The sequence below is a fragment of the Macaca thibetana genome, chromosome 9, assembly GCF_024542745.1.
Source record: "Macaca thibetana thibetana isolate TM-01 chromosome 9, ASM2454274v1, whole genome shotgun sequence".
Classification (NCBI taxonomy): Eukaryota; Metazoa; Chordata; class Mammalia; order Primates; family Cercopithecidae; genus Macaca; species Macaca thibetana.
This window is the reverse complement of record NC_065586.1, coordinates 107,143,433-107,157,111: the sequence shown is the minus strand read 5'-3', so window position 1 is coordinate 107,157,111 and position 13,679 is coordinate 107,143,433. Positions and strand designations below refer to the sequence as shown.

Here is a 13,679-nt window from a genome sequence, read left to right as displayed (position 1 = left end):
TAAGGTTCTGGGTAAGTTTTTATGTTCATTTATTTTCCCTAATGTTATATCACCCATAATAAATACATACAATAAGTCCGAGAAAATAATAACAGCAGTCACCATGTGACTTTACTATTTGCAAGGCACTGCACTAAATGTATTATGTGCATTATTGCATTTAATCCTAATTACAACTCTACAAGATAAATACTCTTATTATCCCCATTTCACAGCTTAAGAAACTGAAGCTTAGGCAAGTTAAGTACATAAATATACAGAGATAATTACACTCAGCTTTGTTTGACTTCAAAGCCCATGTTTTTAGCCATTAAACCACACTATTTCACCTTATTAAATAATTTAAAAATTAGATCTTTAAAAAACATGGATATGAAGGAAATTTTAAAAAACAATATATTTACTATTAGTAAGTGTTTTCACCAAGGGATGAAAACTCTAGGAACTCAGAAGCAGGAGAAATCATCCTTAACTGAAGAGGTGAAAATAAAATGGATCTTTAATTATGGAAAAACATACTAAAAGAAAAAAGGGGATGACAAGAGGGCACTCTAGATACAGAAAACAATAGGACTAAGCTTAGAGGGCTAGAAATTGGCATACCAGATTTACAACAAAGACAATAATCAATGAGTAAATAAAATAGCAGGTGGATAATTAGGATGAAAAAGTATGATAAAGCATTCTAAATGACAGTCTGAGAATCGATAATTATTTTGGTAGACAATAGTGTAGTTTTTAAACAGACTAAAGAAAAAAATTGTTCTAAAAGATGCTTTTACAGAACTTTTCTTTTAGAGATATTAATACTTTATGGCACTCAAACATACCAACTTTTAGTAGGCAAGAGAAATTCAAAAGGACTGAATCTAGACTACTTAAGTCAACACTTCGTTATCCTATTAGGGTTGTATGTGTAAGTGAGTTCTAACATTTCTAATTATAATCTTCACCCAAACAGAAATTGTTTATTTCAATTTGAAATTTTTAAATGAGATAAGTATGGAAGGTTCTGAGGTGCTCATTTATACTAACCTCAAGAGAAACGAGACCAGACACATCCTCAGGGATCTTTGTGAGCTGATTAGTGGCTAAATTCAATTCTACCATACTGGTCCAAGTTCCAAAATCCAAGGGAAGTGATGTTAATTGATTGTCCTGGCAAAGACAAAAAGCAGCATCCAAGGTAGAACCACAAAAACAAAGTTCCATATACACTTGTTGCTTCAGAAAGAGAATTCTTAACTAAACAAAATCTTACTCTCCTTTTTGATATTTAAATATAGAAAGAAAAAAAAAATCAGCAACAGAAAACTCTAAGCCTCCAAAGTTTTTTATACAGTAATGAGGCTTTTATTTGGGAGTTAAACTGGAAGTTTGTTCCTTATGTGATTGTAATGGAAATAGAAAAATACATTATACAGAGAAACACTGGAGATTTCAAAGATCCTATAAATATGTTTTTACCATTTCACAATATGTAGAAATCACTGAATAAAATATAAATGCTCAAATAAAGATATGAAAACAATAGAATAAGACACATCTAATCACATCCCATGAGGAAACCAGAATGAACTCAGGAATTCTTGAGGTGCTAAGCAGTAAAGTAGGGGAGGAAAATAGTCTTAAAAAGACAACAAATTAAATAATTAAAACACGAATCAGGTATTTACCATTTCGCTTTAAAAATCCATAAGAAAAAAATGGTAAAATATATTCATCGCTGAAACAGAGGAAACAGTAAATATGGTCTTAATTTGGTTTAAAAATTAGACACGGCTGTTCACAGAAAAAAAGTATGCCACTTTAATTCACTTACAAAGTACACTTTCATCAATAATGTCTTGTACCACATTGTTATGTGTTAGGGGTATTGGTCCTGGGAGAGGATAATCAACACCCCATCCAGCTCAATACCAACGATATATGCCAGTATGTTAACAGTGATGCTACCTCAGTGGCAGTATTATTTTATATCCTTTATGTCAATCTGTATCTTTAAAATTAGCTGCATTGCACATGGATTGTCTCATTTCACACAAAATGACCCACAAAAGAAATCCCAAGTAGCAAACATTCTTTTGAAAACCAACTTTTTCTTTTATTGTAATATTTAAACTTGTTATCTATTTAATATTTAAGCTTATTACCTATGTATGCCTAAACTACTGACACTTATAGTATGATTTATAAGGTATTTTCATTTTTAAAAATTTACTACTGGTACTTACATGCAAATGCATAAACTAATGAACCCTGAACCACTGTGTTTTAAGCCTATTACTACAAAATGAATGTTCAGAATCAACACCATTACCACTGCTAAATCTCATATAACCAGACTGATTAACAAGAAATTTTACAATTGTTAAAACTGTAAGAGTATCTTGAATTTCCATTAGTTTACTTATTATATACTTCCAAAGAATCATCATAAAAGATACATACCATATTTATGAGCAAGTGTGGATATAATTTAAAAATTGTACATTTAAGATTATAGTTTAAAGAACCACAACTATGTTCAAACGGTTCATCATGACAGGAAGAATACTATTAGCTATGTGGTCAATTCAGTTATCTTCTTTGGGCCTAAAGTTTGTCCAGTACAAATTAAATCACTGAACTTGGTAATTTTCCATTTGTTTTCTCCTTTTGCAATAAATTGCATTACAAAAGTCAAACTCGATCACTGTAAGCAAAAGGAAACTAACGTTCACCCATAAATAATTCTGATCTCTAAACATTTTGGCAAAAACCAGCTATATGTATAAATATAAAGATCTTTAATATATAATTAAGCATATTAAAAACAGCTTTCAAAAACTCCGGGTGGGAAAAGATTTTTTACATGCTTTAACTTTCTTCCACTTGATAAAATGAGAATATTTCAACTAGTATGTAGTGTTCTTTTAGACCAAAATATCATTTTTAATGGCTCTACAGTATTCCACTAAAGACAAATTACTTAACAAAATTAAATCTCTATTAATAAGTTGGTACCTATGAAATAGATGGCTCTGCAATACATATCCCTACAACTATACTTTTACAGATATTCATATTTCCTATTTTGTGGGGGATAGGGAACAGGTTCTTGCTTTCTACACCAGGCTGGAGTGCAGTGGTGCCACCATAACTCACTGCAGCCTTGAACTCCCAGGCTCAAGCAATCCTCCTGCCCCAGCCTTCCATGTAGCTGGTACTACAGGCCAGCTAATTTTTAAAAATTTTTTTGCGAGACAAGGTCTCACTATATTGCCCAAGCTGGTCTTGAACACCTAGCCTCCAGGGATCCTCCCACCTTAGCCTTCCAAAGCACTGGGATTACAGGTGCATCAGCCACTGAGCTGGACAATGATTATTTCTTTAGGACAAATTCCTAAGGGTATGCACAGTTCTAAGATATTTGTTATCTGATACAAAGTACCCTGAAATGTCTTATTATCAGTTTAGACCCATCAGCAAGGTACAAGTACCCACTCCCCACACAATTAGAAAAAACATAAATATTAGTGGAAGTACCAGTTAAAGCAATTCCTTCCCCTAATAAAGAAATATATGCTTACCTTCATATTCAGCTTACTTAATACTTTTGCTCTGGAGAAAATTCCAAATGGAATTTTATTGATTCGATTGTGTTCCATGTTGAGGGAATAGATGGTAGAAAACTGAGATGGACCACCCACTGGATATAACTGGAAGCAATTCCTAGCTAAGGTCAAACTATTCAGTTTCACAAGACTTGATAAAAGACTCTGTAAAAAAAAAAAAAAAAAAAAAAAAAAAAAAAAAAAAATGAAATAAACATAAGAATTAGAACTGTGATGAGACTCATTTTGTATAGAACAGCAGTCTCAACACAAATGCCTCAAAGGGCTTTGGGGGTGACAAATGACAAAGACTGGTTAGGGCAGTCTGTGACACCTCTTTACAGGGACAGTCACTACATAGCTCTAGCAGATTGGTACCTTGCAGAAATGTGGAACCAATGTAGACTTCCAGATTTTATAGGAGGAAACAGAACATTTTTCCAATTTTTATTCTTTGGCTTCAATTTATTTAAAACACTGTATGGAATAAGGAAAACATGTCTGTGTGTGGAGAGGTGCCTCATGGGTGACTAATTTGAAATTTCTACATTGCAGAAACTTTAGTGTCAGACAGTTCCAGGTCTGAGTCCTGCCTCTGCCACTGGCTGTGTGACAAATCCTACCTAGTCTTAAGTTATATGCCTATCTCTAAATTATTGAGATTAACATAATGATTCCTTTTAGGGAACATTAAATTCAGGAGATAATTATGCTTCCTGATACTGTATAATACACCGCTTTTCTATATGGTAAAATTTCTGAGGGCATATATGTACCCATTAAACAAGTATTTACTTAGCACATAACCCCATCTTCCCCTACTTTAGACTCCCACCATTTAACCAAAGTATTAAATATTCAGGTATTACCAAAGAATCTCTGCAGTTAAGAAGTACATAGATAAGAAATAATTAGAAAATAATATATGACTGTATATAATCAATAATCAATTACATAGAATAGGCTCTTGCTATTCAGTCTGGGCCAAGGAAAAGCAGTATCAGCATCCCCTGGGAGCTTGTGAGAAATGCAGACTCTTGGGCCCCACTGCCAGTGAATCATAATATGCATTTTAACAAGATTCCCAGGTGATCTGCATGCTCATTAACATCTGAGAAATACTAGTAAAGGCTATAAATTGTTTTGAATCTTGACTCTATCTTTAAATAGCTTGTGACTTCGGCAAGTTATTTTTCTGAACCTAGTGTATCATTATTTAAATAACAATATTTTATGGGTCATAGGGAAGACTAAAAGCGATAAAATACATAAATAACTTTACAATACCTAGCAGGGAGTAAGTGCTTAAATTTTAAATCCTTTCTCTATTTAAATTCAAAGCAAGGAATACTGGAATAACTGGAAAAATAGGATGAAAGTTGACAGCTAGATCTTGAAGGATGAAAACATTTTAAAATACTCAGAGAAATAGAAGAAACACTCTAGATTCAAAGTAAAAGCACAAGCAGGGAGAAGCAAGCACTGTGTGAGGTATGTATGTTTTTTAAACAATATTCAAACTTCAGCTGTCTACCATCAGCAAATTGAAAACTTAGTACTTGAGGTGACAGTGTAATTGGCAAAGCCATCTGAAGGAATGAAGTAACTATATAATTGAGGATATACCTATACAGAGAACTGAAACTTGTTTCTTTATACTGTATCTTAAGAAGCTACCCTTAAAATCTGTGTATTGTTGTACACAAACAAAAGGAACAACAGAGGTAAACCTGTGGCCAGAAAATTGCATGGCAGTCGATTCACGAAAAATCTCTATGGGCTACTCAATTGAAAATAAAGGAGTTTTACTGAGCCTCATGGCAAAAAATGTGATTCTTTTTATTCTTACAACTGACTTACTTTATTGAATTGACTCATATGATAAAATGTTAATACTGAATATATTTGAGAAGGGGCAACAAGAAGGCAGCTCTTCGAGCTCTCATTTCTTAGTCACATTGTGAAACAGGGGTCGCTTATCTTTTTTTTTGGTTAGAATCAGACACATCTAGGCTCCTATTTTATACCTTCTACTAAGTTTTGTCAACTTTGGTGAATTAATTAGATAATCAATACACCTCTTACCATACTTCCAGAAAAATATCTAAGGTAACAAATTCGGCCAAAAATATAACTTCTCTTAAGCCTTATTTTGCTGCTTGATGAGGATACTCCAATAACTAGTAGGTTTATGACAAAGATTAAACAAGATAGTACGTGTAGAGTACCTAGACTCATGCCTTGGGACTATGTGGTTCAAATTATTAAGTTCCTTTTACTTATATGTAGACATCTACATTAAAATAAGTCCATTTTCAGACAGTCTTCAAATGACAAAATAGTCATTTTAGCAGCTCTGATTTCAGCTATTTAATATGCCCTTATTGAAAACCACTTTCATGATTTCTTGCCTAACCCAGCTTGGGTATCTTATAAGTGCTGTCTAATGGATTTTATTGTTTTCCTCACTATAAATGCAGATAATTTCACATTTGCATTGAGACTATGCTGCTTCCAAAGCACACTGATTACTTTTAAATTAAGATTTCATACTTTCCCATATTCAGTGGGACTGGGAGTGGGGCCCAAGAGTCCACATTTCTAACAAGCTCCCAGGAAAATCCATATTTCCTAACAGGTACCCAGTAATTATTAGTTTCACTTCACTGACAATAAGACTGGATATGTATTAATTTAAATTTTTTCACTTTTTTTTTTTTTTTTTGAGACAAAGTCTCCCTCTGTTGCCCAGGCTGGAGTGCAGTGGCGTGACCTCAGCTCACTGCAATCTCTGCCTCCTGGGTTCAAGTCATTCTCCTACCTCAGCCTTCTGAGTAGCTGGGATTACAGGTGCCCGCCACCTCACCCAGTTAATTTTTTGTATTTTTAATGGAGACAGGGTTTTGCCAAGTTGGCCAGGCTGGTCTTGAGCTCCTAACCTCAAGTGATCCACCTGCCTCGGCCTCCCAAAGTGCTGGGATTACCAGTATTAGCTACAGCGCCTGGCCTTAAAGAATCTTTGTTCTTAATTCGATTACACACACACACTCAGAAAAACTACCAAGTCAAAACATAGTAGCAGCACTTACGTAAGACATTTTTTGTTACAAAAAAAAGACTTTGCAAAGCTCAATCAGTAAGTCCACAATTCTTCTGTTACATTACTACAGTAAGATATGCTTGAACAACTATAAGCAAACATCCATTGTTGACATGCTAAAATAGGTAGGAAAAGAAGGAAAGTCAATAGTAAAAGAATAATAATAATATTGATAAAGACAACTTTAAAAGAAGAGTATTATATTGGCTGGCCACGGTGGCTTACGCCTGTAATCTCAGCACTTTGGGAGGCCGAGGCAGGTAGACCACTTGAGGTCAAGAGCTTGAGATCAGCCTGGCCAACATGGTGAAACCCCCATCTCTACTAAAAATACAAAATTAGCCTGGTGTGGTAGTGCCTTTTATCCCAATTACTTGGGAGGCTGAGGCAGGAGAATCACTTGAACCTGGGAGGCAGAGGTTGCAGCTGAGCCAAGATCGCGCCATTGCACTCCAGCCTGGGCAACGGGAGCTAAACTCTGCCTCAAAAAAAAAAAAAAAAAGTATTATATCTTACCCAATTAATCCCTAAGCAAAATAAGTGAAAATACTTTTCTAATAGAATCAACAAAACCTAAAAATGTGTTTTAAAAAAAGATTCTGGCAATTGTTTTATACTAAATAGGCCTTAATATTATTGCATAAACAAGGTAATAATTTGAGTCACAGGAGAATTGCTGCTAATATTAATTTTGATGATAGACAGTGCATTCTGTATCACTTATCATCTTTCTTTTTATAACTGAACTGGATAGGGTAGTTGAATTTTAAAACCAGCCATATAGCTTTTCCTTAATACCTTTACTGTCAGTTCCCAAAATGAAATGAGATTTACATGGTGCTAAAGTAGAATACAGCACACTTACTTTTCTCCTAGTTTTTCCCTTTTTCTTTGCATTAAAAAAAATAAAAACTTAATAGGTTCATATACCCATTCTTTCTTGTTTGGAGTTACTTTAGCAGTGGTGGTACATCCACAGCATACTCATTATTTAAACAATCTCAATGACCAAATTATTTACCCTGCTATAAAGATTTACTAGCTTTCCTTGAATTATCTTGCAGACTCACTTCAAATCTTGTTTTCTCTAATCCACTTCTTACCTCTGGTAAAGTAGAAATGTTATTGTTCTCTAAATTTAATTCTTCAAGTGCACTGCATTTTGATAATGATCTGGGTATTGCTGACAGTCTGTTATATCTCAGACCAAGACGACTTAAACTGGACAGGTTTCCTGTAAACACACACAAAAAAAGAAATTTATTTTTTACAAAATCTGATGAGCCTCTCACTGTCACAGGCTATGTACTAACTATTTAAAAATTAAAGTACTGTTTCAGCAAGATCCTTAACTTCTAGCACAAGGAACCCACACTACACTATCGATTAGGATGAAACTGAAATCACTTTTATGCTCACTTGTCTTGGAGAAATAAGGAAATATACAGCTATAAGTTAGTTTTTAAATGAACAATTAGATAAAGTATTGGCATACTTTAACAAGTTAATCTTTAGATAAGGCCTAATTTAACTGCATCAAAGCTGTGTATATTTTAAACTTACAATAATTATTCCATTTGTTCTATGTTATGATGATCCAATTTAGAACAAGTAGTTATATATAAGTATGTACACGTAATTTTGGAGAAGAAATTTCCAAATTTCTAAAATAGTATTGTTTAAAACATAAATTATTTACTGAGATCAGAAAGCTTCAATACTGAAAAGTTGGCCTGATGGTAAAAAATTTCTCAACCCCCTCCCCAAAACTTACAAACTGAAGTGAAAGCTATAGTCTCTTTTATCTAAGCATATCCAGCTTGAGCACAAAATAGCCATTATTGAATTTTAAAAAAGCAGAGCATTTTCTTTTCTTTTCTTTTTTGAGACTGAGTCTCACTCTATCGCCCAGGCTGGAGTACAGTGGTGTAATCTCAGCTCACTGCAACCTCCACCTCCTGGGTTCAAGCGATTCTCCTGCCTCAGCCTCCCAAGTAGCTGGGATTACAGGCGCCCACCACCACACCCAGCTAATTTTTGTATTTTTAGTACAGACGGGGTTTCACCATGTTGGCCAGGCTGGTCTTGAACTCCTGACCTTAAGTGATCTGCTGCCTGGAACTCCCAAAGTGCTGGGATTACAGGCATGAGCCACTGCGCCCAGCTGAGCATTTTATTTTCTAGGTATTTTCTATTTTTCTTGCCAAGACTACATGGCCAGCTATATATAATGAATGATGAATATAATGACTTCTGTTATCATAAATGGTTCAACTCAAATTCAATTCTGCAAATAATATACATTAAAAATAAGTTAATTTTGATACAAAAAAAGCTAACAAGACAAGAATTTAGTCCAACATGCTATTTTGCTGTGGCTGATTAATTTCTTTTTTCACTTCAAATCACAACTGTTGCTATGAGATACTTGGATGGGCCAGGTTAAAATGCCAAATGCAGCCTTTACTTTTAAATTAAACAGTTATTTCCAGTGTTAGAAATTACAGAAGTGGATGCCTGTGTCAACACTTAACTTCTTGGAGATAAGTATTTTGAGGCCTTTCAGCCTTCGCAACCTCTTGATGTCCATTTCTTTCCTTTTGCTTTAATCATTGTTCAAAAAGCTGTCATATGATCAACTTTCTTAGATGCAATATTACAATACTTACAGAAAACATACATTAGTCTATAGCATAAGTTAAGCCTTGACACCTTAAGAGGGCACTCATTATGCCTCATGATCCTTATCTGGTCATCAATCATCTGCATCTTTCCTTCTTGTGGAAAGTATCAAGCGAGTGAAGTTACACATAATGAATAATTGGAGCTAATTTTTAGCCTTTACATTTTCAAGATAAGAATCAGTCACTGATAAAAAAATACTCCTAATTCTATGCCATCAGTTGTCAACTATAATGCAGAAAAATGTAACAACCACTTCAATTCTTCCAATTAGAACTATTCCATAGGTATGCTATGTTCATTTATTAATACATCACTTTTGTACAATAGTGTTTGGAAACTGGGCCAAGAGTTTACTAGGTCTATCTAATTAAGTGAGATTCCAACCGGCATAAAGTTGAATACAAAAGCAACAATAAAAAACCACCACTTAGCAAAGACAAGTTAATTTAGTCTTTAAAATGCTTTGTAAATTAACTAAGAATGCTTCACTTAGTGACTTCATCAGAAGCATCTTTCTGATGACACTCTGGTGAGACATGTCAATTCTGCAGGAGAAAAAAAAATTGACTTTCCAAAGCCTCAGAAAATTCAGTGGTTAGAAATATGAACGAGAATATTCACTACTGCTATCACTGCGTTAGGCCAGGCGTGGTGGCTCACACCTGTAATCCCAGCACTTTCAGAGGTCGAGGCAAGTGGATCACTTGAGGTCAGGAGTTCAAGACCAGCCTGGTCAACATGGTGAAACCCCGTCTCTACTAAAAATACAAAATTATCCGGGCATGGTGGTGCACGCCTGTAGTCCCAGCTACTTGGGAGGCTCAGGAAGGAGAATGGCTTGAACCCAGGAGGAGGAGGAGGTTGCCATTAGCTGAGATTGCGCCATTGCACTCCAGCCTGGGCGACACAGCAAGACTCCATCTCATTTAAAAAAAAAAAAAAAGACAATAAAAATGTTACTTAAAAGCTGGATTGGCAGAAAATAATTTGCTTTATGACAAAATATGTTAATTAAGTCATATAATGGCAAAAATAGGGACAATCTAAATATTCAACAATAGAAGAATAATTAAATTGGAAGCATCACAATGTAATGGAAAAACTGAAGTATTTTATATTATTTATATGTCCATGGGCAAGTTATTTAACCTCTCTGTGTCAGTTCCTTATCCATAAAGTGGAAATAATGCCACACACCTAACAGGGTAGCTCTAGGGGTTAGATATAACACGCGTAAGATACTTAGCACCATGACTAATAGATACATAATAGATGTTCAAATATATAATTTTCATTCTATAGTATGTCTATATTCTGCAATATTTTGTACATATTAAAGTTGTTATAAAAAGTTTTAAGATGTGAAAGACTTTAGGTATGATGTTAAGTTGGGGGAAAAAAGCATGATAAAATTGTGTATTTTGTATAATTTCAACAACGTAAGAAACAGGCACGCAAAAAAAGGGAAAGAAAATGTATCAAAACTAACCGTTATCTCTGCATGGCAGAATTACGGAAGAACAATTAAAAATTTGTTTCATTTTGTCTGCATTTTTCCTAATTTTCTATATTTTAAAATTTTTAAAAATTTTGATAAGAATAGATCTATAATTCTAAAGTCATCCTAATTTTTAAAAAAATTGTGACATCCTTCCACCATCCTTTTTCTTTTGGATGAATATTTTACATTACAGAGATATTTTATATAATGTGACCAATTTGCATTATATGCCTGTACATGTTTTTAATAGTATATTAGACAATATATTGCAGGTTATTTCACTTAATTCTGGTTTCTAAGTCAATTTGTTTTAAAGTTCAAAATGTGCTATCTTAACAATGCAAAGACCAAGGGGGAAAATGCCAATAAACAGTATACATCATTTGCCAAATAAAGAACAAAATAAAAATGCCCAAAATTCATTTTAGAATTCCTAGTTTCCTGATAGTTAACTCACTTAACTCTGTGCTCTGTGATAAAGCTCTACCCACCTCTTGACAAGTGCACAGGCACACCCACGGCACTGTGCCAACACCTCTATCGTCATGATTACACCATATTATAAATGTTTATTTCATGTCTGTGTCCATTTTTAGACTTAGTGAGCTATCCACTGTCAGAACCCTAGTGCAGAGCCAGACACTGGTAATATGTATTTGCTGTTTACTGAGAGTTTATTATAATAAAGCAAAAATTGAGAAACATTAAAAGGGTAGGCTGTATTCTATAAAACTGTGTTTATAGAAAGGGAGTAAGTATATATTTATCTAGTTAAAAATGTTTTCTACTATCAGTTTTATCCCTTCTAAGTCAGTCACAAAATTCTATTTGTATTCTCAAAATACATTTCTCATGTTTGTCCCTTCTCCAATCCCACCCTCATCATTTTTTTTATTTTTAAGAGACAAGAGTCTGACTCTGTCGACCACGGTGGAGTGCAGTGGCACAATCATGGCTCGCTGCAGCCTCAAACTCCCTGGTCTAAGGTGATCCTCCTACCTTAGCCTCTGGAGCAGCAGGGACTACAGGCATATGCCACCACACCCAGCTAATTTTTGTATTTTTGTAGAGATAGAGTTTCGCCATGTTGCCCAGGCTGGTCTCAATCTCTGTGCTAAAGTGATCCACTCACCTCAGTCTCCCAAAATGCTGGGATTACAGGTGTAAGCCACTGCACCTGGCCAAAAACATTTATACTAAAAACAACCTATTTCCTATTGTATCAAATGTAAACACTCTTTGCTAGCTTCTAGGGGTCCCCATGATATACCTCCACCCATCAATCAAGCTACTTATTTAACTGCTGTAAAACTGCACAGTGCCACACAAGACATAGTCTCTTCTCTCAAGAGGCTTACAGTACAGTGGTTTATTTTCACAAATAACTATAATACTTAGTAGACTACGATAACACCCTAAAAGAAGTATGAACAAAATCTTTGAATGTTTAGAGATGGGGGAGACAATTTCCAACACAAAGGATCAAAGCTGGCTTTATAAAGAAAGTGAAAAAGTTAATCTTAGAAAGAAGGAACATCTCTGTCTCTAGGAACAGGAGAGAATGAACAAAAGATGAGCAAAGAGGGAAAATAAATATAGAAGTAAGAAGTTTGGGCCCTTTACATGGTAAGGGTCATCTTCTCCATAAAGTGAACACATAAGCTAAATTGTGGAAAAAAAAAATGAGTATGGTGGTTTTAAGTTTTAGATAGCCATCCTGTGACATTTGATAAAAAGAAATGAAAAAGATACCTAGGAAGCAGCAGTAAGAGCCATCTGAGGGTAATCAGCAGGGACTTTACCGTAACATTTGTGAAATAACTTGTCACAGTCACCAGCTAGTTGGTGAATCCAACTTGGCTCCCTATCAACAAATCTTCCTTCAAGATCTTCACTGACTTTGCTCCACTTAGCTTGTTTCCTTGACACAGAACCATGCTGTGCTCATTCTCACCTCCATGCTGTTTGACTGTCCTCACTGCTGTGTTCAGACTGCATTTTTCTTCCATACTGAGTCCAATGCATTTGTTCATTAAGTCATTCTTAGCCATTTTTATTAAGATCTTACTGACCTCCTCGTAAACTGAATATACCAGCATACTGTTTTCACCGTAAGTTGGCAATTAATTATATTTGGTCTTATGTTAACTGTTTCATGGATCAGTTATCTCCCTCACCAGACTGAAAACCCAGTAAGTGAGGAGCTTTGCGATATTTCTCTCCACAGAATTTGTTTCAGTGCTAAGCATACAATAGGCATTAATTCATACTTTCTTAATAATTACAAAAACTAAAACATTTCATTATTTGTCCTCCTTTCCATTAGGAACAAGACACAAAAAATTATATGAAAGGTCCATAAAAATCTATTTTCTTCAACTCATTCTTATTTTATAAAATAGCATGTCTATGAAATATAGACTTTATTGGACATAACTGAAAAACATATATTCTCATCTGGTCTATCTGAATATAAATTAATTATTCTACAAATATTTGCAGGAATTTTTCTGAGATATCCAACATCTGAGCAGTCCATACTTAGATATCAGCCGGGAAGGAACTACTAACAATTCCAACTTTCTGCATTCCTCCCACCCCACCACATCACTTTTAGTTATAAAATACATAAATGTATCTTCCTATTTTCCTTAGATAACCGTGGTTTATAGTCTGTTACATACCTATTGAGCCTGTCTCTAAGCACTTATTTATACATATAATACAGGGATTTCTTATGTTTATGTGTTTGCTTTCATATAAATGAGATCATTCTATTTGCTTCTCCCCTCCCCCA

The 13,679-nt window shown here is 34.6% G+C and overlaps 2 protein-coding genes across 15 annotated transcripts in view; one reads left to right on the top strand and one right to left on the bottom strand.

The window, feature by feature from the left end:
• BBIP1 (BBSome interacting protein 1) overlaps positions 1–13,679 on the top strand; it is a 1,212,900-nt gene that overhangs the window by 1,104,773 nt on the left and 94,448 nt on the right. The gene's annotated exons all lie outside the window — the stretch shown is intronic.
• Positions 1–13,679, bottom strand: part of SHOC2 (SHOC2 leucine rich repeat scaffold protein) — a 91,700-nt gene that overhangs the window by 4,990 nt on the left and 73,031 nt on the right. For both annotated transcript variants that reach the window (XM_050804408.1, XM_050804409.1), the window contains exons 4-6: positions 7,800–7,930; positions 3,573–3,761; positions 1,036–1,158 (exon numbers count right to left, since the gene is read on the bottom strand). In XM_050804408.1, coding sequence (XP_050660365.1) covers positions 1,036–1,158; positions 3,573–3,761; positions 7,800–7,930 — 443 coding nt within the window. The remainder of the gene's footprint in view (positions 1–1,035; positions 1,159–3,572; positions 3,762–7,799; positions 7,931–13,679) is intronic.